The sequence below is a fragment of the Gobio gobio genome (assembly GCF_949357685.1).
Source record: "Gobio gobio genome assembly, chromosome: 6".
Classification (NCBI taxonomy): domain Eukaryota; kingdom Metazoa; phylum Chordata; class Actinopteri; order Cypriniformes; family Gobionidae; genus Gobio; species Gobio gobio.
In genome coordinates, this window is record NC_137102.1 from 14,127,583 (window position 1) to 14,153,789 (window position 26,207).

Here is a 26,207-nt window from a genome sequence, read left to right on the forward strand (position 1 = left end):
CTTTAATGAATGGAAAATTATTATTGTTATAATAGTTATAATAGTTCATCAAACAACAAAAAACCTAACCATAAATGCCATGTGATTATAAAGTTGTCATCCAACTTTCATTCAGATTCTGTCCAGATCTCTTTCAGAAGGCTATGGTGATGGTGAGCTGGCCTGTGACATCAGTATCTTTTTATAGTTAACGTTACTCTCAAATAGAATCGCAAGTGACAGAATTAATTATGAATTTGAAGATTTAAAAAAAAAAAAAATACTGTATTAACATCTCAATCTGAATTCCATTGCATTAGATGCAAGTGGCATCTGAAAATGATTAATGCTAGGGCTAACTTCGCTTCTCTAAGGCACTTTTTCAATTATTTTTAATCAGTTGGTCATTTTTCATGGATGTATGAAGTCAGTTCCCCTCCAGTACACACAGGTGTCCTAGCTCACAGAAGAACCACCGGTGTAGTTCATGTTCACAATAAACATGGATCACAAGCTTTGACAAGCAGAAAGTGTCCCACCCTTTTAAAATATTTTCATATTATAAAACGTATTTTTTGAAAAGCATTTTTTTGAAAAACAAATACCACTTATTTTGTTATATGATGCAAATACATTTTTATATATTTAAAACGTTATAACATTTATAACACTACCGTTTAAAAACGAGTTGTTGGTAAAATGATTGTAATGTTTTTGAAATAAGTATTTTATGCTCACCCTGGCTGCATTTTAATTAAAAAAAAAAGTATAAGAATTGACAAAGTAATTGGTGGTGGTTGAGAAGATTTCCTTCTATATGTAAAAGTGCTTTGAGTACCCAGAAAAGTGCTATATAAACATTACTAATTAATTAATAATGTGTAATAGATTTATATTTTAATATACTGTATATTAAAATGTAATGTAATTATTGTGATGTCAAAGTTGAATTTTCTGCAGACATTACTCCAGTCTTCAGTGTCACATGAGCTGAAAACTGCTGTGCTGCTTAATATGTTTCTGGAAACTAATACATTTCTTTCAGGGTTCTTTCATGAATAGAAAGTTCCAAAGAATAGCATTTATTTGCAATAGAAATCTTTTGTATCATTTTACAGTAAAACCACAACATGACTTGGCTTCAATCAATCAAAAAAAGAGTTAGTTTTCACGAGATATAGCCATTTGAAGAGTGTTTTGTTGTTGTACTCTTATGGAAAGGATGTGACAAGGTTAAATCAGAAAAATCAGGTTCATGAAAGAAAAAAAAATGGACAAGTAAAACACTGAGGCATGCCGTCAAGAGTTTTAAAATGAAAGTATATGCCTTGGTTTTTGACACTATAAGTTATAATATAATCATACAATTGTTTAATTTGATAACTCTCCTGGCTTTGCGTTGAAATGCTCAATTCAAGGGAGGCACTGAGCTCATGAGTTTACATAAAGAGTCACAGAAAGATTGCCTGTGATTGTCTGTGTCAGCCGTGCAATTTATTTGCGACTATACAGTAGTGCCTCTCTTACAAGTGTCTGGTTTTATGCATGACATATAATTATAACCATCTCTTATGCAATATAAATCTGTCCATATCTTGCGCAACAATAACCTTCTTAATTGCTGACGTATTACTTTAACAGCCCTTCAGTCATATTGGAGTAGCTCTCCATTCTTTCCCCTCAGTAAGTGCGCGAGGTTGGTGGATGAACACGCTGTATCGCACACCTTGGTTAGCAGCAGCGCGAACGAATCCGCTATTCGCAGTCATAGTGATGGCCCGCAGTGTGTCCCCTGTCCCAAAGATCATCAGTGATCTACGGTTCACTTTTGAGCTCGCAACTAAGCGGTTGGTTCGCTCAGACGGCTCATCCGGAACCACTTTGAGCCTAGCTAGCAGCTCCTCAGCTCTGGATTTTTCTCCCGGGCCTCCTAACGTATCCAGGATCACTCGGAAATCTTCAACCGCAGAATGACAAGCAAACAGCTCTTTTCCTTTCATGAACTCCTCCAGCCGGGGCAGGACCTTGTCTTGCCGTTCCTGTGCGGCCTGCTCTGTCAGCACCACCTCTTTAAAAGTGAAGTGACAGTTTCCGTGGCTGAGGGAGGACACATAGGTTATCAGAGTGGTGATGTCAAGGTTCACCCTGTTGCACACATCTACCTTCACCTCAGTGGGGAAGGCAAGGCTGGCCACAATGGTGTCTCGATCAACACGGGTGTGCGTGAGGTCTGCATCGTCACTGTCGTCGCCATCATCAGCGTCCTCTTCTTCCTCAACCAAAAATACGTTTTCTCCCTCCTGGCCCTCTTCCACACCACCATGTTTGTCTTCACTGTCATCGTCTTCCTCCTCCTCCTCTCCATCATCCTCTCCACATCCGATCATTGTATTAACAGCAACAATGTCACCTCTCACAGATATGCCCATCTCTTTGAGCTTGTCTGCCATAGGGCTGGATACCCCATTGTAGAAGGCAAATATAATGTGAGGGTTGCTGTACTGCACAGGCTGCTGCTGACTGGCCTCAAGGAAATCTTCCGCTTGCCGGATCACGCTTTTATCCCCATACTGGCCACGGCCTTGCCAGATGTTGTGCAGTGCCTCCGCCTTGCGCCCGATGGCTTTCACCCACGTGTGTCCTCCGTTTGCCACCACGTCTACTACCAACGTCTGCTTCTGTCCGTCAGGTCCCTCATAGGTGAACACGTGCAGGACGCTCACCACATTTTCTAGATTCTCGGCTGACTCGACGATGGCCCTCAGATGAGTGAGATTGGTACTCTGCAGGTGAGACTCCTTGATCACAACCTTGCCGGCCTCCACCTTCTGTAGGAACTTGAGCTCAGCCCGGAGCTTGCTGCACAGTTTAGCACGTCCCTCGACCTCACGGCCTTGTCGACTGCAAATCTTGTTCACTTGCTCAAGCAGCTCCTTGGCTACTCTGATCCTGTCCTGCAGTGTGTTGTAAGTAGCCATTACTGTTGAACATAATTCCTACAGAATGAGAATGAAAAAGGTTTAAATAATGACAGCAGAGCTGAGAGATCAGATAGATGGATGGATGGATGGATGGATGGATAGATATACGTTTATATATATAGAGAGAGATCTTCTATAATTTTCAGGATTTTGTATGATTACAAAAAATGGTAAAATCAGGATACAGCAATATTTAAATAATCTAAATAAAGAAACTAACTGTATGAACACTAAAGAAGGTCTAGAAAAAATAACAGTTCGCTAAGGCGTGGTTTTAACGAACCACTATCGAATAATACATCTATAAAATATATAGATTTCTTATATTCTTCCGAGAATATTAATCAGTCCCCAAAATTATCACGCTGTTTTTTTTTACACACCGGCTCATAAATGCGTGGACATGTCAGCTTGCTTGGCTAAAGCCATGTTTTTCTACAAACCAGTCACACTTCCTCCTGTTTGCATTTTATAAGAGAATAATAACAACTGACCGTTTAGGTGAAGAAAAGCGAAGTTATCTGGAAACTGTGATATACTTACAGCACACTGGTTCAAAGCTCTGTCTCTTCTGGTGTTTTTGCCTGATGCTTTATCAACCACGAAGTAGAAGCAAGTAGCGCAGTCATGTTAGTGAGTTTGTGTTGCCACCTAGCTTGGAGGTAATGAATTGCATGAATTGTCAATAGGCTATATTGTTTCACACGTGACAAATTCGGGACAAACGTAACATATATTTTGTAATTTTATATTTTAATGATATATTTTGCATTATATACAAAAGTCCACCTTCTTGTTAGTCTATTCCTTTAAAATAACTCTGAGTCGTTCCTGTTATACAGTGACTTTTCTGTCTCCAGGATTTACTTACTTGATTTTCTATCAAAATTAGTCACATATAATAAGAAATGGCTTAAATTACACTTCTTTATCAATTAAACAGATATAATAGACTTAAAAATTACTATTTTGTATTTTACACACATTTTTATTGATGTATGCATTCAATTGTATCATGTCCAGTGCAAAGTAATCAACTTCCACAAGAACTATAAACCATGAAATGATAAAAAACACAAAATGTTTTTAAATGATGTAATAGACCAGGCTAAACTTCAAATCATACATATAAATCATGTGAAACTATAATAATTATTATTTTTATTATTATTATTTACAATTTTCTTCATTTGCTGTGTCCCTGAAGTCATCTTCACCCTGTTAGTAGCCTATATGTACTTTCTCGATATACAAAAAGACCACAATTCCATTGAGACCATTTTCAGGAAATTACATTCAATTTTCCACCCTGTTAGATTTCACCCGGTTAGGTCTATACACCTAACAGGATGGAAATCTAATAGAATAAATTGTATTTAATGTATATTGCAAATTCTATATATGTATATATAAATATTATATGTATAAAACAATATTATATAGGTGCAGTTCCACACATTACTGATGGTGAACCATGCCGGGCAATGACGGAAAGCTCATCCACTGTTAGAACCGGTTAACATTGGTGTTCCACCCTGTTAGAAGTAATTTTTAAATAATAAATTGACAGCAAGGTTAAATGTTTTGCATACTTGTCTTATTTTGGGAGGTGAGGAGCATTAACAGCATACAGTATATGTTTTTGAGCAAAATGTTTGTATTATTTACCATCCTGTTGGCAAAAATGGGTACAAAAAAGCACATTCTATTCATCAATTGTTTTGCTATTGTTTCAAGAGTAAAAAAATACCATGATGCCATAAGGGACATATACTATCCAAGAAAAGCTCATAATAGTTTAACATTTACATTATTAACATTTTGTGATAACTGTCCTATGGAATACCTGCTTCACGTCCAGTGTCTGAACTATCTACCCATAATTATTATTTTTGAGTCTCTGAGCTTGACCAATACGCATTCCTAATAGTTAAACATGTCACTATTTTGGTAGAAAGCTAAAAACATGATTTCACCCCCAAAAAACTATGAAGCCAAAATGTTACTGCATAACAGGAATGACCGATCCGTTTTTATATCAATATATTGTTTTTAAATAGCACTATAGTAGGGTAGAGTGGGGGAAAACGCCCCCCACCTGTTTTTCACAAAATAAGCACTAGAGGGAGTCAAGATATATTTTCACTGTTGCTATGCACTTCGTTGACAACGGGGATACACAAATCTCCTTGGAGAAGCTGACACCAGCGACGTATTTGAAGAGAAGAGGATTACATGCTAAGTGCTTTAATTTTCAGATATTAGTAAACAAGTGTTTAAGAGAATATTGTTCTGCAGGATATCACAGTGATGTATGATAGATGAATAGTGAAGTCTGTAGTTTGAGAGGAAATGTTATTTATAAGGAATATAATTATATCTTAAAAATTAAAAATTTTTTTAAAAAGTCATAGCTTGTGGGGTAAAACGCCCCCTACGCTGAGGGGTAAAACGCCCCCCAAAGGGCATAGTTTCTCTCTATCATAATTACTATAACATATTAGATTATGTGAATGGCTACTGAATTAAAGTTTATTTATGTATGTATTTGTTTATTTAGTATTTATTTGTTTATTTATGTATTTATTTATTACAACACATTTGTTTGCATGGCTTAGTTATATAAATATAAATGGTAAAATTGCTGCGAATGGCTAATGAATTAATGTTGATTTATGTATATATTTATTTATTTGTTTATTTATTATTACAACATATTTGTTTGCATGGCTTAGTTATATGTATAAATATAAATGTTAAAATGGCTGTGAATGGCTAATGAATTAATGTTTATTTATTTATTACAACATATTTGTTTGCATGGCTTATATATAAATATAAATGGTAAAAATGTGGATATTTTGGACATTCCTCAAATAAATATTAATATATATACATGTTGATACATTACTTGCCTTTTACTTTGAGAGATTAAAAACTATAGTCTGCTCATTTTGCTGTTCATCTATGAAGCAAACTGGTTGGGAAGAAAGGGGGCATTTTACCCCACCGCTGGGGCAAAACGCCCCCTTTGTACAAAAATATTTTCAGTCAAAATACTAATTAATTATGAAGGCTGTGCAATTTTAATATTTGGTGAATAGTTCCTGCCATAGTCACTCAAAACCGGGATGGCAATTCAAGTCACATTTATGTTTTGTTTCACTGTAATGTCACATTTTCCTTAAGGGGGGCATTTTCCCCCACTCTACCCCTAAGCATTTTATGCAATTTTTTCACTTTTTTGATTTATTATACGGAGCACTATAACGATTTTAAAGTTAAATCAAACTCTTGCTACTCATATTAAATGTTACTAGTAACAATTTAGATACACATTAGTGCTTAATAAAAAATTTTGTTTTCTAATTTATTAAAATGGTTAGACAGCAACTACATAAGAAATAAGCGGTAAAAATAGTCAATAGTAAATCTGATAGTAGTACAGGAATAAGCAACTTATTGAATATAAACTAGACACTATTGGACTGTATATGTTATGTACCTTTAATGACTTTTAAAAGACTTTGAATTAGCATTTGTGTATATGAAATGTGCTATATAGGCCTAAACATCTCTTGTCTAGCTGCTATTTATAGTTAGAAGCGCAATCGAAGAAAAAAAATACTATTACTGTAGTTACTGTACAGGAAAGAGGGAGGATATTGGGTCAGAGTGAGTCGCGCTCGCGTGCAGCAGACGCTGAAGTGAAGTGTACTCATGGTTACAGATTCTGCAAGAGCGTATGCGTGCTCCTGACGCAACAAGTATCTGGTTTCCAGTCTCTCCTTTGGATGACTACGCGCTGTGTGGAGACGAAGAGCTTTTAACATGAAGAAAACGCATAGCCAACACTGTATCTGAAGTTTTTAAGCTGTCGTTTGTGGAACTGCGCTTAGTTTTAACCGATTGCATAATAGTGGCTCTGACTTTTACCGTTATTTCTACTCTTCCAGTTGCATTACAGGATCGAACTGTTTGAAAGCTGTCTTTGACGGATTTTCATGACATCTTTTCTTTAGCCGTACGTGTTTTACGCATATGGATACTTTTCCGGAGCGCAGACGGTAGATTATGCATTCCACAGGATGGGTGCGAACAATGGGAAACAGAGCGGGAGTGAAGGTGAGTGCCAGAACCAAACTCTCACAGCCAGCCACAATGCTCCTTTTCCACTGTTAAATCTCGGTGTACAGCAGCCATTGTGTCAACGTCACTATTCCCCATTATTCTTTGTGGGCAACATTAGCCTTGAAGCAATCATATTATTTTCTGTCATAGCATGAGCGTTTGATACATTTGAAAGGTAAATGTACATACATTTAGTATGCATACTAAATATGCATATTCCATGTATGTATGTGAATGTCTGTATGTAAGTATCTGAATTATTATAATTCTCCCATATGAACTATCTTTTGCGAGACTGGAAGGTGCTTGAAGAGTTAATTTTCTGTGTTTGAATGTAGGATTCATACATGAGAATTATGCCTAAAACCAATTTAAATGTATATGACATTGTTTATTGTTTCATAACACTTAACTGTTTTTAGTATTTCAAAATGTTGGTATTCATACTTCAACAAATCCGCCTATAAATCTATGATATTTATAATAGTGCCTTATATATGCATTTATTTGTCTTCCAACTTGCTTTAAGTGTCTGCTTGAATGTAAACACACATGAGAGGACTGCTATCCTCCTCTGTTTACTTTTTGTCACAGACAACAACAAAAAAAGATTTTGTTGCTGACTTAAAAAAAAAAAAAAAAAGCATGATTCCTGTGAGAACGTAAAAGGGTTTGTGTTTGGAGCTAATAAGAAATGAGTATGTATGTGCCTATATCAGAGAGACTTTTTTTTACTAAAGTAACCATCAATGGAGGGTGTGTGTAGCCTATACTTTAATAAGCTGGGAATCATGGCCTAACCCATTCTATCTTTTTAGATTGTGGGCAAATCTAATTTCTCCCAATGTATCGGTATACAACAGCGAATAGAGGCCAGTGCAGAGACCGTCCATTAAAATGCGAATGCCGAAGGTTGCACTGATCATGTCCTAATAACCATAAGCATTCCTGCCAGAGATTTTGCTCTTAAAGAGTGAGTTCTTGGCAGTGTGAGAGACTTGTGGTCTTTTAAAGCACAACAGATTTCTCTGGAAGGTCAAGGTTTGGCCCTCAAGACTGGCATTCAGTGAGAAAACCTAGAACTTCTCACATGCGGCTCTCCAGTTTGCATATTTCACATATCACCATCTTTTGCTAGAGAGGTCCTTTCAAAGTTGATGTTGTCTACTGATTAGATCAGTTATTTCTACTCAGGACCTCCCTTGATTTAATTAAACATAGTAAGACAAAATGACTTCAATGTTCCATTCTAACGCACTAAAACGGCAGTTTGAAGGCCAACCAATTGTAAATGTGCTGTAAAGTGGCATTTAAGTGGCTTAAATGTATTCAAATACTTACCATTGTTTATTCTAGTGTCAATTATAAGATGGTTTTACAGAGTACTAGTCTTTTTCTCCATTATTTGTTTTACAAACGATACACTATGAGCCTTTAGTGCATCATGGATGCATTAAAGCAAATGTTTGTCCCTGTTTAATTTGACGACTATATTAACAGAGGGAGTCGCAGTGAAAGACCATATTTTCTTCTTCCTCAAAATAAAACCAGGATGTCCTGGATCTATCCCAGTGCTTTTTTTTTTTAATCCAAATAAGTTATCCAAAGGAAACCATCCAAATTATAGTGAATTATGACTAAATAAATCTCATGCCAAAACATAAACCTATAATTCCTCTTTTTGTTTTGAATTTCTTATGGATGCTAAAAGATTTTAGCATTTTTTTTCTATGTTCAAACCGCACACTGTTTTTATTGTGCCTTGCTCCTCACAGGCCTGGGTTTATTGCTCTCTCCATAATCATAATAGGTGCTTGCTTCTTTTTGAAATGTTCCTGTGAAATATATGGTTGAGTATCTATGGCTGCAGCTTTGTATAATTCCATCAATGTAATGTTCAGTCAATTAATCTCATCGGCAGTGAAGCACATTCTTCAGAGACAATGAACAATAAACAATGCTTGTGATGTAATCAGACGTTGAATTCAAGGTTGGTGTCTGAGAAGATTCCACTTTGGTTCACTGATCATTTAAAAAATAAAAAAAAAACCTGGCCTGAAATGTCTTTAATGATATCACTGGTAGACTATTTAGTGAAAAACAGGTTTGTTTACAGAGCAAAACACATTTTTTGCTCAGCATGTGGAAGCTTTATCAGTCAGACCATTTATGGTCAAATAAAAGCTTATGTGAACTCTAGTTGTGTTTGCTCTCATCGAGCCTGTAAACATGCCTCATATGTGACCTGATGCTCTGAAGTGCCATTGAAACAAACAGGAGTGTTTAGGAAACAGTCACACCAGGGCATGTTGTTTTAGGTTTACTGTTATCAAAAAAAAACTGAAATACAATTGTTCCTCTGGTTTTTGGGCACGTTGATTCAAAATAAATCAGAAACAAAAAGGAATTGGCACAACTAATCAAATTGCAAATGGGAAGAAACATGATCGAGGCGTAGGTTTACAGTTGTGTCTTTCCTAATTTGGAATGAACTTTTCGGAGATTTGTAAAACAAAAGGCTTCTCATTTAGCATTTCAAAGAACATGACCAAAAAAAAGCTGTTTTGGCTTGTTTTTCATAGTTAACTTTGATCATCTTTATATAATATTTAGGGTTTTTTTATGTGATGAACTCAAACGAATGGCACTTCAGCTTGTTTCTTTAGGCACGTCTTTCTGTAATGTGATTTGTAAAGCGTTTCAGCTTTCAGTTTTTTTTTTCTTGTCCCTGCCATTGGGGAGAATCTGTGGGAGGCATCTGGTTTGTTATTCTAAGTTTGTGATGGACAGAAAAAGAATGCCTGGCATTTAACCTAAGATTTCTTTTAAACATTACAGGCATTTTTTATTTGTGCACTCTCGACATAAAATGATGTGTTGAATTACTGTTTTTTGTATTGTGTATAACATCATATATGTGTAAGTGTGCTGAATATAAGATGCAGTTTTGATGATTGCATGTCTCTTTGTATTTTTATTTTTTTTTATCTTCTGCTTTTTAAGGTCAATATGTGTATTCTCAATTTGTGTTGTTTCTCTGGTTGTCCTGATGTGTCCTGGGGTTGTTCTTTGTGATTTTAGGGAAAGGCAGTTCCAGTATTTCCTCCGACCTGAGTTCAAGTACGGATCAGACATCAACCAAAGCTCCAAAGAATGCAGCTACCAGTGAAGGTAGGCATATGGTCCTCATTAACCATCACTAGCTAGCCTTTAGTTTTTTTCTTGTTTTGTTCCTTTTGACTTGTTGATTATTTTTGGTGGAACCTTTTTTTTTTAAAAAGCTATAAAAACTAAAAATATAAATAAATAAACTGGACACCACAAACACTGCGGAGAACAGGGTTTCGTTTTCAAAATGTTTCTTTTTTTTCCACAATCTAGCCTCCAAATCTGGTCCAAATCCATAATGCTGTTTAGAGTGTGCCTTGGGGGGAAGAATCTGACTGGATGTGTTTGGGTGAACTGTGTGAATGTGGATGAAAATAAAATGACAAATCCTGGGGAAATTGTGAAGCTGGCTTTAGAGGCCATTTTCTTGTAAAGCTTTCTCAGGGTGACTAAATAGAAACTATGACATATTTGTTTATTTATTTATTCTGGGCGTGGTTTATTAGTACACAGAATGTGTGTGTTATGGCTTTTAGTTACATATTTGTGGTCACATATACACTACGTTATATATAAGGTTTGGAATCAGAAATTAATACTTTCATCCAGAAAGGATGCATTCAATTGATCAAAAGTGTCAGTAAAGACATTTATGTTACACATAAATGCTGTTCTTTTGAACTTTCTATTCATTAAAGAACTTGGAATAATATGAAATGTTTCTTAAGCACCAAATCAGCATATTTATTAATGATTTCTGTAGGACCATGTTGGAGACCAAAACACGAGTTGGACGTATGAGTATTTCAGTGCCAAATACACCGTTGTTGTTTTTTTGTATGGCCAAAAAAAATGGTTTTGTTTTTCCGGAGCAGCAACAGAGTTCTGCAAGTGTGTTTGTTTGCTCCCAGTCATGAGTCAAATCTGTATTTTATAAATATGATAAAACGAAAGACTCTTCGGAGATATGAAGGATTCAGTACTACTCTATTAACATTATGTTATGTACCCTTTAAAGTTGCAGTATGTAATATTGACAGCTAGCAGTTGAAATACTGCAGTCCAAATTTGGTTGCCAGATTGAGGACACGCAACTGGAGTGATACTTACACACTTGTTAGTTGATGAGTTGATTTAACAGTACTTTAATATGCTACCGTTCATAGAGATTTTTAGATGAATGCCAAGGCTTTTTAGGTCTGGCAGAATCTGCAATGTCTGACCCAGTTTGTTTGCTGGCTTCAATGATTGCTGCAATACTCTGTGTTTTTCAAAATGCTATTGGGTAAATTGGCAGTGGGCAGAATCCCACAGACCAAAACAAAACAGACATTCCGACACGGAACGCACATTTCATAGTAGAATAACTGACTGGAGTATTGTTTTTCTGAGAAACATGTAAACTTGGCATGTTTCCTTAATATCTGCAAACATATTATGGTATTTCTATGCTTTAGTACAGACAAAAAATTACATACTTGAAATTAACCATTATCAAATAAACATTTAAAATGTACAGTCTCTCTCATTTAGGATGAACCAGAATTATTGATGACTCATCCTGTACTGCACAGATTATTGTCCAATCAGATGCGAATGTTCCTTCCCTTAATACCTCCTGCAAACAACTACAAGTAGCAAATCAACTTCATAAACAATAGCCAGAAATAGAAGTTTCCTGTCCAAAACTTCCTGTTTCTATAGGAAATAATACATCAACACGGGAAAGAAGCATGTTTGAAAAGCATTGGGTCTATAAATCTAAAGGTAAATAAAATAATGTGAGAAAGAACAGGCAGTAATTTGCTTTTCTCAATGTTTGTGGCCGTAAAATGTGCTGGATTTGGATTTGGGGGGAACATGAAGTAGACATGAAGGGGGTTGGATAGCATGTGCAGTGTGGAAGGTTGTTCTCTAGTGAGCTAGGGCATCCTCAGAGCCAACCTGCGGTGTGTGTGTGGTTGCGGCCTGCAGTATATCCAGCCCTCAGTGAGAGCAGATCTCGTCTCTCCTCAGCCTGTCCACAGTAATGTCAGAGCGGTTCTTCCAATGACTGCCTCTGCGGCTTTGATTTACACCAACTCCGCCTTAAACACTGCGGATGGGAAGCCACTGCTCAGTATAGACCATCTAAGCCATTGTCTCTCTATTCGCGTACAATTTGGTCTTGCAATCAGCAGAGGTGTTAAAGGGATAGTTCATCCAAAAATGTAAATTCCGTTGTTACTCATGTATGACTTTCTACTGCCAAACACGAAAGAAAATATTCTGTTTTTGTCTATATAATGAGAGTCAATGCGCTCCAAAACAGCATTAGATTCGGTTGACTTTTATGTAAAAAAAAAAAAAAAAAAAAGTATGTTCTGCAAAAGAAAGCCATACAGGTTTTAAATGAAATTTTCTCACATACAGGTGAGAAAATTATGAAAGAATTTTCCTTTTTGAATGTGAACTATATTTATGTTTGGAAGCTTAGTTAATGTAAATCACATCATTGGTTGAGCCAGAACTTGACATATTGAATCACTCAAACAAACAGGGCAATATTAAACTTGGAGAGGAGAAAGTATTTTAGCATCAGAACAATTACACGCTTCTCCTTTAAATGTAATATTAAATGTGACATATACTGTATATATACAGCTTATAGGAAGAGTAAATTAAAATTTAGAGTAAAATGACCAAACCAAACCAAATTAGCAAACTCCCAATATATTCAAAGCTTGAAACTAAACCCACATGAATTGTGGGTGGTCATTTAGTCTCCACATGTTTGCATTTTACAAGGGCAGTTTATGAAATGTATTGTGGACAAACTTGGGAGTCCTTTTTTTAGATTAGCACTGAGTGCTAGCGAGGCATTTTTGTGTCCTGAGTTATTTCACTTTAATGTGCATGTGTGGCTCCTCATTGTTAGCCACTCCTGGGATGGAAAAGTGCAGCCACTCATTTGCTCCAAAGTGAGTCATCTAGCCTCATCTAACAGAGTGCTAAACGGACTGCCACTGTTAGAAGTAAGCCATGGGGCCGTTTGACTAAGGAGATGTGGGCAGAGCAGCTTTGGAACTGTCAGATAGCATTGTTCTTCTGAGAGACGGCCCTTTCCTACCAGCACTTCCTCACTGATAACCCCGCATGAGTTTGAGCCGCGCTGCTTGTGCTCTGGTGTGTTTTTATTGCAGAGTAAAAGCATATGTCAGCTTGAAATTGTCAATGCTTTGTATTTTCATTTAAGAAAAACCTTCTGAAGCCTTCTTCTGGAGCTATTTATATGGGATATTTGGCATCAGCACCCCGTACAGTGGTCTTTAGCTGTTGTTTATGCCTCCTGCTCAGATCCCCTGAACATTCCAAGTGTGATTAAATGTGTTTCAGAGAGCAGTTCAGTTTTAAACTTTCAAAGATCAGTTACTTTAACTGGAATGTAGCACTTGACCCGTACCAATTTGACCCAGAGGAACTTTTGAACTCCATCATGGGTTGCATGATGCTATAAGGTATTATTATTAGGTTGCGTAATAATGGTCAGTAATGACGACAACACCAACAACAATCATATTATTATTATTATTATTATTATTAATTATAATAATAGTAATAATTGTTATTATTAAGTTATGCTATATGTCAGATTAATCTGACTCAATTTTCCTTTTCCTTCAGTACTCCGTCTGGGATTGCGGTATATTCTCTGGTTTTCTCCGGTAAAATTTTAACCGGTCCAATCAGCGAACAGAGGGAGTGGCTGAGAATGATGACGTTGATGTCGTTAGCGTTAGCGATTGGTTATGGCAGATCCAATAGTTTTAAACTTCAACAGAGTACCCGCCTTCAAGGAAGTTAACACTTGTCAATGGAGGGTGGCCAGACTCTCTGTACATATGAAATGTACGAGAGTCTGGTAGGACCAGGCTAATGTCAGATAAAGCTGTTATGTAATATGTATGGCACACAACGCTAATAAAGATTGGTTACCCATTTAAAACAATAAGACCTACCGTCTTTTCTTTCTTTTTTTACATCTACCATGCTAGAACCTTGTTTCCCAGTTTCTCCATGTACCTAAATACTTACCTTGTGATTGCTTACACTACTGTTCAAAAGTCTGGAGTCAGTGAGATTTAATTTTTTTTAAACTAAATTAATACTTCTGTTCAGTAAGGATGCATTCAATTGATTGAAAGTGTCAGTAAAGGCTTTTACATAGTTACAATTTCAAATAAATGCTATTCCAGAATCCTGAAAAAAAAAAATCCAGGAAAAATATTAGGCAGAGGCTATTTACACTAAGTTCACACTTGTAGTTCGGTTCGTTTGGTTCGTTTGGTCTGGACCAAAAAACAAAAACAAAACCATAGTCCTGGTCCGCTTAGCGTTCACACTGGCATTTTTAACAGCCAACCTAAAGTTACCGAACCAAAGGCTTAGGGATACGGTCACAACCTGATTGGTCGACTTTTATGACGTATATTTCGCGACAGATCTTGCTTACTGAGCATTCAAAAGAATGCTGTGGGCTGGATTAAACGCGATCATATTATGCATGTACATATGGTTTTATTTTTACCAGCTGAGAACTCACGAAGAGCTCATAAAATACATTCAAAACAGCACCAGGATTTCCTCTGTTGTATGCAGAAACGAAGATCTGCATATACTGATGAGGCACTTTACCTCCTCGTTGATCCAAGTTTGCACTCTACTCATTTTCGCTCTGTGCAAGACTCTACTTCCGTTCTACTTCCGCTCTCTCGAGTGTGTGATCCAGTCCTTCCGGTAAAATGGCGCTTTTTTACACTAGGTGTTTACAAGACCTGCCCAAGATTACCATTTCGGATGTCCACAGGCTCGTCCGTAATGGATGTCCTGCCCCCCCGTAGTAAACGGGAAAAGGGATACAAGATGTACCTGTCAAGTTTCATTGACAACTATGAAGGTGAGTTTGAAATTGACAGCAAAACACATTCACATAGTGCTATCGCTAACTAGCTAGCAGTAGTCAGACCCGTATAGCTAGATATAGATCTCTCTCTGATATTTATAGATAGATCGCGGCTCTGGCAGTAGCTATGTATGTAGCTAACATTTAGGTCAGTTGTCCTGTAGAGATTTTAGATTTGTAGAATTATAAATTGTTCTTAACGTTTTTTAGTTGAGGTGACCTAAACAAAATCGCAGCACCCTGAAAAGCACTACCTTTTCAGAACTAGAGGAAACGATTCAATCAGGCGCTGAGAGAACATAACCTATTGCTATCGGACACTAAGTTTAGACAGCTGTCAAGTTAGGATTAGTATGAGATTTTCAGAGGTGGCCCCGATCAAGATTTTTAGTGGCCGCGATCAAAATTATTTACCACCCTTGTCGGCAGGGGTGTAGCACAAAATCCTGGGCCCTATGCATAGGCAGTCCTGATGGGCCCCCATGTTCCATGTTAAAATATATTCCAGACTTTTCAAAGGGCCCTCTCCCTAGACGGGGCCCTGGGTAGTCAGGTCCACTTTTCCCCCCACTACCACGCCCATGCTTGTCGGTGCATCAGGTTGTTTGATCGATGGTACCGTGTTGAAAAGAAGTCCAGCGTGTTTTGTCTAACATTACATGAATGATGTTGAATTCCCACAGTGTCAAACAAAGACCCTGCAGGGAGGGTGACCGTCAGGGCTGTATGTTATAGGTCCATGAGGAAGCACGAGAAGCCTCACGACCTCAGAGTAGGGTGGAAAACATGTGTTTAACCAGTTCAGTTCAAGATCAGTTCAGTTAAACAGTTATCAGTTTAAATCAGATTCTGGGGTATTTGTGTGGCTATAGTTGGTGATGTGGATGTAGAATAACAGTAATAAAACAATAAGTCTGTATTTGACAGTAAGAAAGCCTACTTAAACCTGAACTATACTTTCATGGACACTCCAGAAACTGGTTATTACTGCTCCCGTTCTTTGGAGCATAAGTTTAAGTAAGGGTGTACTCACACTAGGCATGATTGCCTTGTACCGTGCTCGAGCGCGATTGTCCCCCCTCCCCACTCCCCCGCTGGCCTGCACTCACATTGCACTTAACGTACCGGGCCGGAGCACGCTTAAGTCATTCACGATGCAACTTTTTGTTTTGAAGAAGACAGGAAGAAAAGCGCTTTCGCTAATAGACTGCCTAATACATTTATAATTTATGCCGCGCAGCGATTTTCACTTGATTGCACTGCACATATCAGAAGATTATTACGGAGGCAGCTGACTTTGACGGAGGAATTTGCAGCTTTACCCGCAAACTTCAATTCATGTTCATCAATAAGGTGAAAACCAGAACCATTATAAACCTAAATATTATTGAATTAATTGAAAAGTGTATCCAAGTAGTAATAGTTTGGTGTTTGCTGTTGTAATGTTGATAGTAGCGCGCAGCTGTTCCGTGCTCCAGCACGGTTAGCGCTCACACTGCATGCGAACCGCGCCCGAGTCCAACTGAACCGTGCTCTGGCCCACCTCTTCCAAGCGGGCCAGGGCCGGCTAATCGAGCCGCGCCCGAGCACGGTTCGGATCACTCACACTAGTCAAACGAACCGCGCTTTGGTGGTCAAACGCACTCGGGCACGGTTCAAACTGGCTAGTGTGAGTACACCCTAAGCCTATTCATGGTGGGAACATTAGTCAGTGTGAGGTAAGAGCTGATTTTGTACCCTCAGTCTAGGCTATACTAGCCTGTTCAGTCTAGGCTATAGGGCGCAGGTAGTTCGTACCCATTCCAAGAAAAGTACACTGGTACGGCTCCCTTCTTCAGCCTCCTCAGCCCCCCGGCAGTCACGTTCAAATCAGCCTGCTTAAAATGCTGACTACAGACCCGGGTGTTTTTGGTCGGGTTGAAGTCATCCCTCCGGATCTTCTGCATCCACTCGGCCCGTACCCCAGCGTCAACAGGGAATGCATGAAAGCTTACTTCTTTGTTGTAACGTGACGAAACGGTACATAACGGCACACAACAATGAAGTGAGGAGGCTCTCACCCTCTGAAAGGCAAGTCGCCTCTCTTGAATCCTAAAAACACTCATTGTAAAAAATTATCTCTCTGGTAATGGAACTCTGTCGCTGTTGTCTCTCACACTCTAAGTTTTCACCGGAAGTACTGGCCCACACACAAAAGTTTGAACGTCAACGGTCGCCATATTGTGCTCAGAGCGAATTGGATACACCGATCTTTCCGTGTCGTCAAATCAGCTGACTTGTAGCATGTGACATCATGTCCTGGGGCATGTTCAAAGCTCAAACCGGTGCGCAACGTTTTGCTACGGTTTCCGGTTGAACGTCATGTTTCCTGGAAACGGTGTGTAACGGTGTGCAACGGGTTTGAGATGCGTTTTTTTTCTCGTTTGGTGGGTGTGTCAAATATGTTCATTTTATGTTCATTCAATATGTTCAGCCCAATCAGCAGCAACATGTATATAAACCACGCGGTATTAAAGAGCCAGCTCACACAATGGGTCCAAGTAAAGTTGTTTACAAATGTGTCCGCTGCAGCTCAGTATGTATACGCAACAATTGAAGATATTAGAAGACATGATTGTCGTAAAAAAAAAAATTATACAGTATATATATCAACATGATGATGTATTTATTTATATTTTTAGCTTCATTTCAAGGCAAATTTCATATATGGTAATTAAGTGCTTTACATAAAAATGAGAAAGAAAATAAGCTATTAAAAAGTAAGAACTAGAAATAAAATAAAATTAGAATTGATTACCAGGAGATAAAAAAAGGTTCATTAAATGGGATTGGGATGTTGTCTTTTATTCTGGACGGCAAAGGCAGTGATTGCATGTATTTTGCTGTATTAAACACGTATTTATATCGATTTCATCAGGCTCCGAAAATTCCTCAAAAAGAATAAAGAATGGCCTTCTCAGCTGACATAGTTACAACTCTTGTGTCATCAGAACAGGGTGTTCAACGCTGCACCGTTTCCGTTTAAAAAACGTTTTGCAACGTTTTGTTGTTGAACGCAGCCCTGTTTTTGGTTAGTTTACATGTCTTTGGTCCGTGCTGCGTTCATATATCAATCGAACCGCACCAGAGTTTGTTTGTTTGGTGCGCACCAGGGTTCGGATGGCAGCGTTCACATATGTTCAAATGAACCGCACTAACCGAGCGATCGCACAAGGGTTAGTTTTAATCGAACCAAACATGACAAGTGTGAACGCACCCTAAGTGTAGTAGTTAGGTGTTATACTGTTATACTATGCAAATTGAGGCAGATACTGTTTGAACCTTAGTGTATTGTATTGTTAGTGTATTACATACACTATATCAATAATAACAAAATATTAAGGGTAAGTGATTCTATTTATTATAGTAATTAAATGGATGCTGCCTTATTGGGACAATAAAACCCTCACTACACTTACACCTACCTGATAAACAGTCTATTCCTACTATTAAATACCCGTTAGGCATTTTATTTCCCCTTTTTGATTATTTTCTTAATTTTTATTTAAAATAAACACCTTTTCAATCAGATATGTGATGGGAAACTCGAGTTTATCGTGTCAAAAGTTACTGCCACCCATCTTACTCTCCACACCACTGTTCCTGTTATAAAATTAGTTTCTTTTGTAAATTTGTCAGGCCCAACCAGATGTCGCGGAGTTAGTGTAAATAGCCTTTCACAACAAGGAGGGCTATTTGCACTTGGTGTAACTAGACACTCCAAAAATATTAAGCAGCACAACCTGTTTTCAACATTGATAATATTAAGAAATGTTTCTTGAGCAACAAATCAGCATATTAGATTAGATTTCTGAAGGATCATGTGACACTGAAGACTGGAGTAATGATGCTTTACATCGCTGGAATAAAATATATTAAAATAGAAAAAAATATTTTTTTTAAATTGCAATAATATAATATTTCACAATATTACTGTTTTTCCCCCATAGAATTCACAAAATAATGCAGCCATGATGAGCATAACAGATTTCTTTTTAAAAACCTTACTGACCCCAAAACATTTTAACAGTAGTGTATCAAAGTAAGATGCTTTAAACATCAGCTCAGTACTTTACCATGTTACTGACACAATAATTGAATTGTATGTAATAAATCAAGTTGTACATGCAAAGTTGCCAAACATGCACCAAAATGTACAGTTATTTGTGAACTGATAACATCTTTTGTTGAAGGTGTGCTTTCTTATTTAAAGTTGATAGCCAGGCCAAGCAAGAGCATGGACAAAAGCTGGATTGATTTTATCAGATGTAATTAGCCTAGCAGGCTTTGCTAGTCCTGCTGGAAGTAATCATTAGCCCCTCGCTAGCTACATCTTTAAGAAACATATGTTCTCTGTTTTAATCCCCAAGCTGTAAACTACGACTCTTAAAGATGACCCAAGGAGCTTTTCACAAGCATGCACGCTTCTTAGTATACTTGGATGATATCCGTGATTTTGGCTGAGACCATGCTGATTTATCAGAAGAAGTTTGTTTTAAATTATATGTCAAGGTTATTCCAAAACAGGGCATGCTCAGCTGTTTTTAATTAAATGAGCCGATGGGAACGTAGTTCTCTTATATCTGAATTTTTCACCGTAGAGTTCCCTTATTTTTTACAGTTTGTTAACTTATTAGCGATGACAGATGTTATACATCACATCGCATATCTTTCATTCCCCAGTTAGAACCTTGAAATTGGTGTTTGAAACAGTCATGCAGGTCTATGATTTCCATCCCTTCGATACTTTTCTCCCTAGACATTACACATAGGCTCTTACCAAGCTCGAAATAGTTTTAAATTCCTGTATGAAAGACTGTGAAAGTAAAAACGTACGTCAGGCCAGTGGAATTCACTCTCCTTGACTATGGGATTGAAGGGAGTGCAGACTGACTCCCCTAAGGAGGAGTAGTCTTCATTAGATTAGAAAATTGTTCTATACAATGTTGGGAAATGGTCAGTGGTAGACATTTTATTAGCTTCATATTCATATATCAGTCAGTCTATGTAAACAAATGAAGGAACACTTTGTGCTGCGGTTGAATAATGCCCTACTGAGTGCATATCAGGTCCATCACACTGTTTTAAGGCAAAGTTTCTCAAATTTGAAAGCTTGTGGGGCACAAAGAAGGATCCCATTAGTTTCATTGTATTAATTCACTTTTATGGTGAGTAGACTGTGTGTGGTGTATATTACCAAAATGTTAAGTTATGTTATTATTATTTATTTTATTGCAGGAAATGTAACCCTAAAATGCATTATATATCTATGTACAAATTCACTTGTGAACTGCTGTGTGTGTGGTATGCAGTTTTATTTACAGTATTATCATGTACAAATGTCTATTTTTAATGAATTACATACTATACTTATGAAATGTTCTCATTTAATTAATATCTTTCTTTTTTTTAGACTGCAAACGGTACAGCCAAATCTTTTGTCACAGATCGTCACATGGCATATACCACATGTTTGGGATTATTGCTGTTGCGGTTGCCACCATGATGACGTGGCATGCGGGCCACAAATATCGTGGCCTATTTGTTATGTAGCTCTAGGTGGTAGTATATATACGAACTGTTACATGGAAGGGACGGTCACAGTAACCGTACACGTGGTGTTTAATCACACTTGGCAACAACTATTAAGGCTCTCTTGCACCCTAAAGTGCCTTTCTTGCTAACAGTGATCTGATATAGAGGGGTTTAAGTGTGGTTCCTCTTAGTCTTCTTTTTATGCAGAAATCTGATCTCAGCGTCTGAAGCGTGCTAGAAAGAGAGGCGTCCGGGTTGAGTTGAAGTTCACAGTGAGAGATATGTTTCCATGCTGTAGAGGTGTCTCGGGGTCACACACACACACCCTCATACTCGCATATATATTCATCCATCTCTTTAATGTGGTTGCTTATATTGGTACACAGTGACTGATACTGCAGATAATATCTTTCTGTTTCATGAAGGACTGTTGGTGCACACAATGCTAACAAAAGTATGAGGAGTTTGTTTTTCCATGTTTACATTAGATGTTTCAGTAAGACTTCCCTGATTTAGCTAGATCAAGTGTGCATTTAAATTTAAAAAGGGTGGATTTTGTGGTTTAGTTTCCATACCTGGAAAGCCTGTGAGTTTTTGGAAAGAGCTAGATTCTAGTTCAAAAGTCTCTTTTTGTCAATTTTATAGAGATGTTGCTTTGGAAATATTTAAGTGAACTGATATCTGACGAGTCAGTTTACAAATCTAATGTTATTAGAGAATAAATTAACATTCCTTTATTTAAGGCTTTACACTTTAAGTTTCAAATAAGAGGCAAGATGTAAGGCTATTTGAGTGAGGCATAAAACAGATATAAAGTGACATGTTTTCTTTCGCATTCCTTGCCAGGCAGCTTTATTGCTCTTTAGTTGGGCTTTATGTCAAAATCTGCACCCTGCTGAGAATGAATTTTGTGAAAAGCCTGCAGAATAGTACACTATTGATACACAAGCTCGATTACAGTGTGAGTGAAACAAATGTGACTGTTTTAACAAATATGGAATTAATATATTAATGCATACATGGAAATATCAGGGAATTTTATTTACAGAATAGCTCTTAAATTGGCTTAATTCATTTTCAATGAAAGCAATCTCTTTGAAATAAATTTAAAAATCCTTATCTACTTAAGTTATGGAAAAAACAAGGGAATTCATTGGCCAAAAGAAGTGGGAACACTGAAAATGGATTATTGCATTGAGCGCAATAGGTGGGTGTGACTGTCAGATCAAGCGGATCTTTCATTACAGACATGAAAAATCCTAATCAGACATCTGAGCTAGTCTGTGGCCAACAGTTTTACAGCTGTTGCTTGGTCAGTTCAGGTCCCGCTTTGCTTTTGATTTCCTGTCTTTGCTCTAGAGGTACTGAACGCCTGATTTGAACCGAGTAGAGCAGTTCAGCTTGCACTTCTTCTGTGAGACTCCAGTTCAAGTCCAAGTTTTATTATCTGAGCTCTGGACTGCCTGGTCTGGACTAATTTTCTTTGGCATGACACAGAGTGGGTGTTGGAGAGAAGTCGTTGGTAAGGAGGCATGCGGTGCAACACGATAGGATTTGTGAGGTTCCACCCGGAAGATGGCCTTCATAAGTGTGTGCTGAATAATACGTCTCATCTAGACTTTGAACGGTGGTGGGAAAGAGATGTAACAGTCTTTTGAACCCATCTGCGGCTCTTCCAAGAGAAGGCCAGTCAGATTTACGAGTCCAGAGTTGGATTAATGGCGTGGATAAAACAAGATCTGAGAGAGATGTTGCTTAGCTGCTTATATTTCTTCAAGTTTTTGTGACTTCATTATCCTGCAAAATCCATTGTATGTAATGAACGTGGGGAAAGTGTTTAGACAATTTTTTAAAAGGTTTGTGTAAAAACTCTGAATGGCCACATTATTTTGGTGCTGTCGCACAAATCACTAAAGGGTGACTTGCATTAAAGGGGTCCTATTATGCTTTTTCACTTTTTCAGTACAAGTTAGTGTGTTGCTGTTTGAGCATAAAAATATCTACAATGATACAAAGCTCCACTCCAAAGGGAGATATTCACTTTAACAGAAAACACTTTACAAGAACTACAACACACTTCTTCCCGTATCTTGTGACGTCACAATGTCACTCCAAAGAGAAGCTGGTGGACGAACTTAGACAGTCTCCATAAGAGAGTACAATGCCGGATACGTGTAATGGAGACCAGCTAGTAGTTGCTGTGCGAGTAAACCTCACTCCTCCACTCGACTGATGCTAGAGGTTGCAGTCTTTAGCCTCCTTGTTACTGTGCGTTCACACCGCCGCCGGCGAGAGCGTCAAAGTGGCCGGAAGTCATTCATTCTCAATGGGAGCCTGGCGGCGAGCTCCGGCGAGAGCGGCGAGAGCGGCGCGGCGCGGCGCGGCGCGTCTTGGACGATTTGGGCGTCGAGGAGAGTTGAAATCAGGTCAACTTTATGGTAATGAGCTAGGACGCGGTTCGGCGGCAACCAATCCGAATGTAGAAGTGCTCCGCTTGAGATGATTCCAGAGAACGCAGTGCTGTAAACTTTGGTTCCGACCACATTAGTTCCCAAGCAAAATAGAGGAGAGGTTGATCCCTGCTGGTGCAGCGGGTTTGATAAAAAGGCACGCAACATTATTTATACACCACACAAATTGCTTTTAATTGGTTTATTTCGTTAGCAAACATGTAACTATAATTGTTAAGTTCTTTCCATCGATCTGCTTTTTTTTTACTTTCACATTTAAATGATTTCATGAGGTTATCTTATACAGTTATATACTAACCTGTGGTCAGTCTGCACAAACTCCGATCAACATGAGTGTTTGCTTTGCAGCCCCTTTAAATGCAGTTTTAAAAAAGACCAAGCATTCGATCTACGTCAGAGCGGCAGCGCGTCCACAAATCTTTCTACAGCGTCGATGGCAGGGCGGCCAGAGCGAAGTTTGACGCTCTCGCCGGCGGCGGTGTGAACGCACAGTTAAAGAGCGTCTGACTCTCATGCCGGCGGACCCAAGTTCGAGTCCCGCTTAGAGTGGGCAGGTTCGAAGAGGAAGGATTACATTCGCACAAAAGCTTCTCTTGAAATATGGAGCAATTCCCATTTTGTTTTTGTCGGTACAATCAGTTGTTTATGAATCACGACCTGTATGTTTTATTATTTGTTGTTTTGTTTTCTATTAACAGTCCATTTATACGTTTTTTTGTTGTTGCTAGGATGTAAACAAATGACAAACACTTTGGCTCTGCTAGCCTGCGAGCTAACATTACAGTGTTGATGTAGAGTTTAGCTACGGGCTCTTGCTTTTGTAAGATTGTTCACTGATCTGTGGTAACTTACCACTCTGAAACGTCCTGTAAAATCCGTGCTTGCAAAGGTTTACGCCATTGTTAATATTTTCACCGTAGCAAATCAAACTTACGGTTATAGTAAGGGACATGATATTTCAGAAAAATGCTCTTAGCGGTTTGTCAATAACACACTGGGCCACGGCCAGCTAACCAATCAGAGCATATTTCATATTTCGGAAGGAGGGTCTACATCGTAACTAGCCTAGAAATCTAGATGCACCCTAGTGGCAGCAAATGTAATTTGCAGCCAGGGTAGTCTAGCAACTCTCCGTTGGCTTGCGTGCTGGAAAAACCAAACTCTGGTCAGGCCAATCACATCGTGTATAGAGTCGGTGGGCGGGCTTAACATAATGACGGCATAGTTGCTGCGGTTCCTAGTGCTACTTGTAAACAAAATAGCTGGCGACCAACGGTCTTTCGAATCGGGTTTGGCCACAACTCTGGAAGACTTTGAGTTAAAGCTTTTCTTTGCACTAATAAGAATCTGTGAATAATGACTAAGTCATTCTTAAGAAAGGAAGATGTTCTGCTTCACCTTCTTCGTTGCTCTGGTTGGTTGTAGCGCTATCCTATTGCGTGCAGAGGGAATTTGAAAGACAACCGTTTATCCCGCCCCTCAGATTGAGCCCTGCCAATGGTGAGATCTCAGAACCAACATCTTGATGTGGGTCTGGCTAGTCAGGCTACATTGTAACAGGAACAACCCCCAAAACAAAATCTGAGCTTCATCATTGTGTCCTTAAATTATTATGAAAATAATTTGAATGCAGAATTGCATGTATCCTTAATCGAGAAGACAATTTCAAAATGCACTGTGATAAAAACATAAAAAAATCCATCCAAGATGGTGGATAAAGCTAGAGAAGGACAGAGACAGTTTTTTTTTTTATTCATATTTTTCAGCATCATTAATCCAGTCTTCAGTGTCACATGATTCTGTTGATTTGGTGCTCAAAAAACATTTCTGATGCCATTTTTTCAGGATTTTTTGATGAATAGAAAGTAAAAAGAATAGCATTTATTTGATAAAATATTATTTTTTACTTTATTATTGATCAATTTAATGCACCCTTGCTGAACAAAACTATTAATTAAAAAAAAATCTTATTGACCCCCAAAAATATGTTTATGCATTGTATATCAACAAGTAGACTATTTTACAAAAACTATGTGTGTGCTGGGTATATTTATGTTTATTAGAGTATGAAGTCAGATTCATACATTCAGACACTGAAGTCAGACTTTGTGCAGTGAAGCTCACTAGGTTTTTAAATTAGAGCCAATATCTAAGACAATAGTTATACTGTAAAAGGACTATAGAAAAATTAATTTCTCCATTTGGCAATATTTCCCACTAGTTGGTTTCGCCCAAGTACTAGTGGTGTTGAAAGCTGCTCAGCAGCAAAGGGAAGTGATTTGTTTTTCAAGGGAAATGTCCCGCAGGTGCCTGTGTTACAACCTTTCCCAACACAAGGTTTGCCTGTTTAACAAAACCGTATAGATGGATTCGGACTGCTGGTCCATTTTAACCTATGGATGTTTCAGGTGAAAGAGTTTCCCTGAGTGTCATGACAAACCTCTGTATAGCCGTGAGGAGGAAACAGGTTGGGAGAGTTTGGCCACAGTAAAGAAAAGTGACCTGCTGAAGGAGAGCCGGGCCTGATTTATCCCAGGCCCTGGGTTTTAGGTTGTAGGTATATTTTCTTTGTCTGTCTGTTTTCACTGCTGAAGAGATTCAACAGTAGAAGTTTAAGAGAGGAAATTCATTTGATGTCCATAGACACTTGGCAGAGCACTGCATTTAAAGATTCCCATACTCAACCACACTGTTTTTCTTTCCACAGAGCTTAAGTTTTTGCAAGTCTGTGAGAGGTTTGGTAATGGCACTGCTGCAGGTTTTCAATGCTTCAGTCATTCTCATACTGCTATTTTCCTCCATACAGTGCATTAATAATACAAAGGCAGATGTGCACACAGTATTTCTGAATTCTACATCCATAATGTCTTGCATACTAAAGTGCTATTGACTTATATTTAATAGGCATGCACACATATTAAAATTCAGGCTGATATTATGTGGATAGGCAAGTGGCATAATAAAAAAAAGTCTATATTTTTTCTATATATTATCATATTTTATGGTGTAAAAAAAAAAAAA

At 38.0% G+C, this 26,207-nt stretch overlaps 2 protein-coding genes across 4 annotated transcripts in view; one reads left to right on the top strand and one right to left on the bottom strand.

Moving 5' to 3' along the window:
- Positions 1–1,021: 1,021 nt before the first annotated feature.
- Positions 1,022–3,563, bottom strand: cUnh7orf25 (chromosome Un C7orf25 homolog). 2 transcript variants are annotated; one of them, XM_079819319.1, is made up of 2 exons: positions 3,504–3,563; positions 1,022–2,975 (listed from the first exon to the last, which is right to left on the bottom strand). In XM_079819319.1, the coding sequence occupies exon 2, from the start codon at positions 2,955–2,957 to the stop codon at positions 1,629–1,631; it is 1,329 nt and encodes a 442-aa protein (XP_079675445.1). In that variant the 5' UTR covers positions 2,958–2,975; positions 3,504–3,563; the 3' UTR covers positions 1,022–1,628. The 2 variants fall into 2 exon arrangements, with proteins under 2 accessions (XP_079675445.1, XP_079675446.1); XM_079819320.1 differs by having other exon boundaries at positions 1,028–2,975; positions 3,455–3,524.
- A 3,045-nt stretch (positions 3,564–6,608) lies between these two features.
- The window catches only part of fbxl7 (F-box and leucine-rich repeat protein 7), a 44,990-nt gene continuing 25,391 nt past the window's right edge, over positions 6,609–26,207 (top strand). The window contains exons 1-3 of one of the 2 annotated variants that reach the window (XM_079819911.1): positions 6,609–7,085; positions 10,173–10,262; positions 15,001–15,135. In XM_079819911.1, coding sequence (XP_079676037.1) covers positions 7,049–7,085; positions 10,173–10,262; positions 15,001–15,135 — 262 coding nt within the window. In that variant the 5' untranslated portion in view covers positions 6,609–7,048. The remainder of the gene's footprint in view (positions 7,086–10,172; positions 10,263–15,000; positions 15,136–26,207) is intronic. The other variant, XM_079819912.1, reaches the window with a different exon arrangement.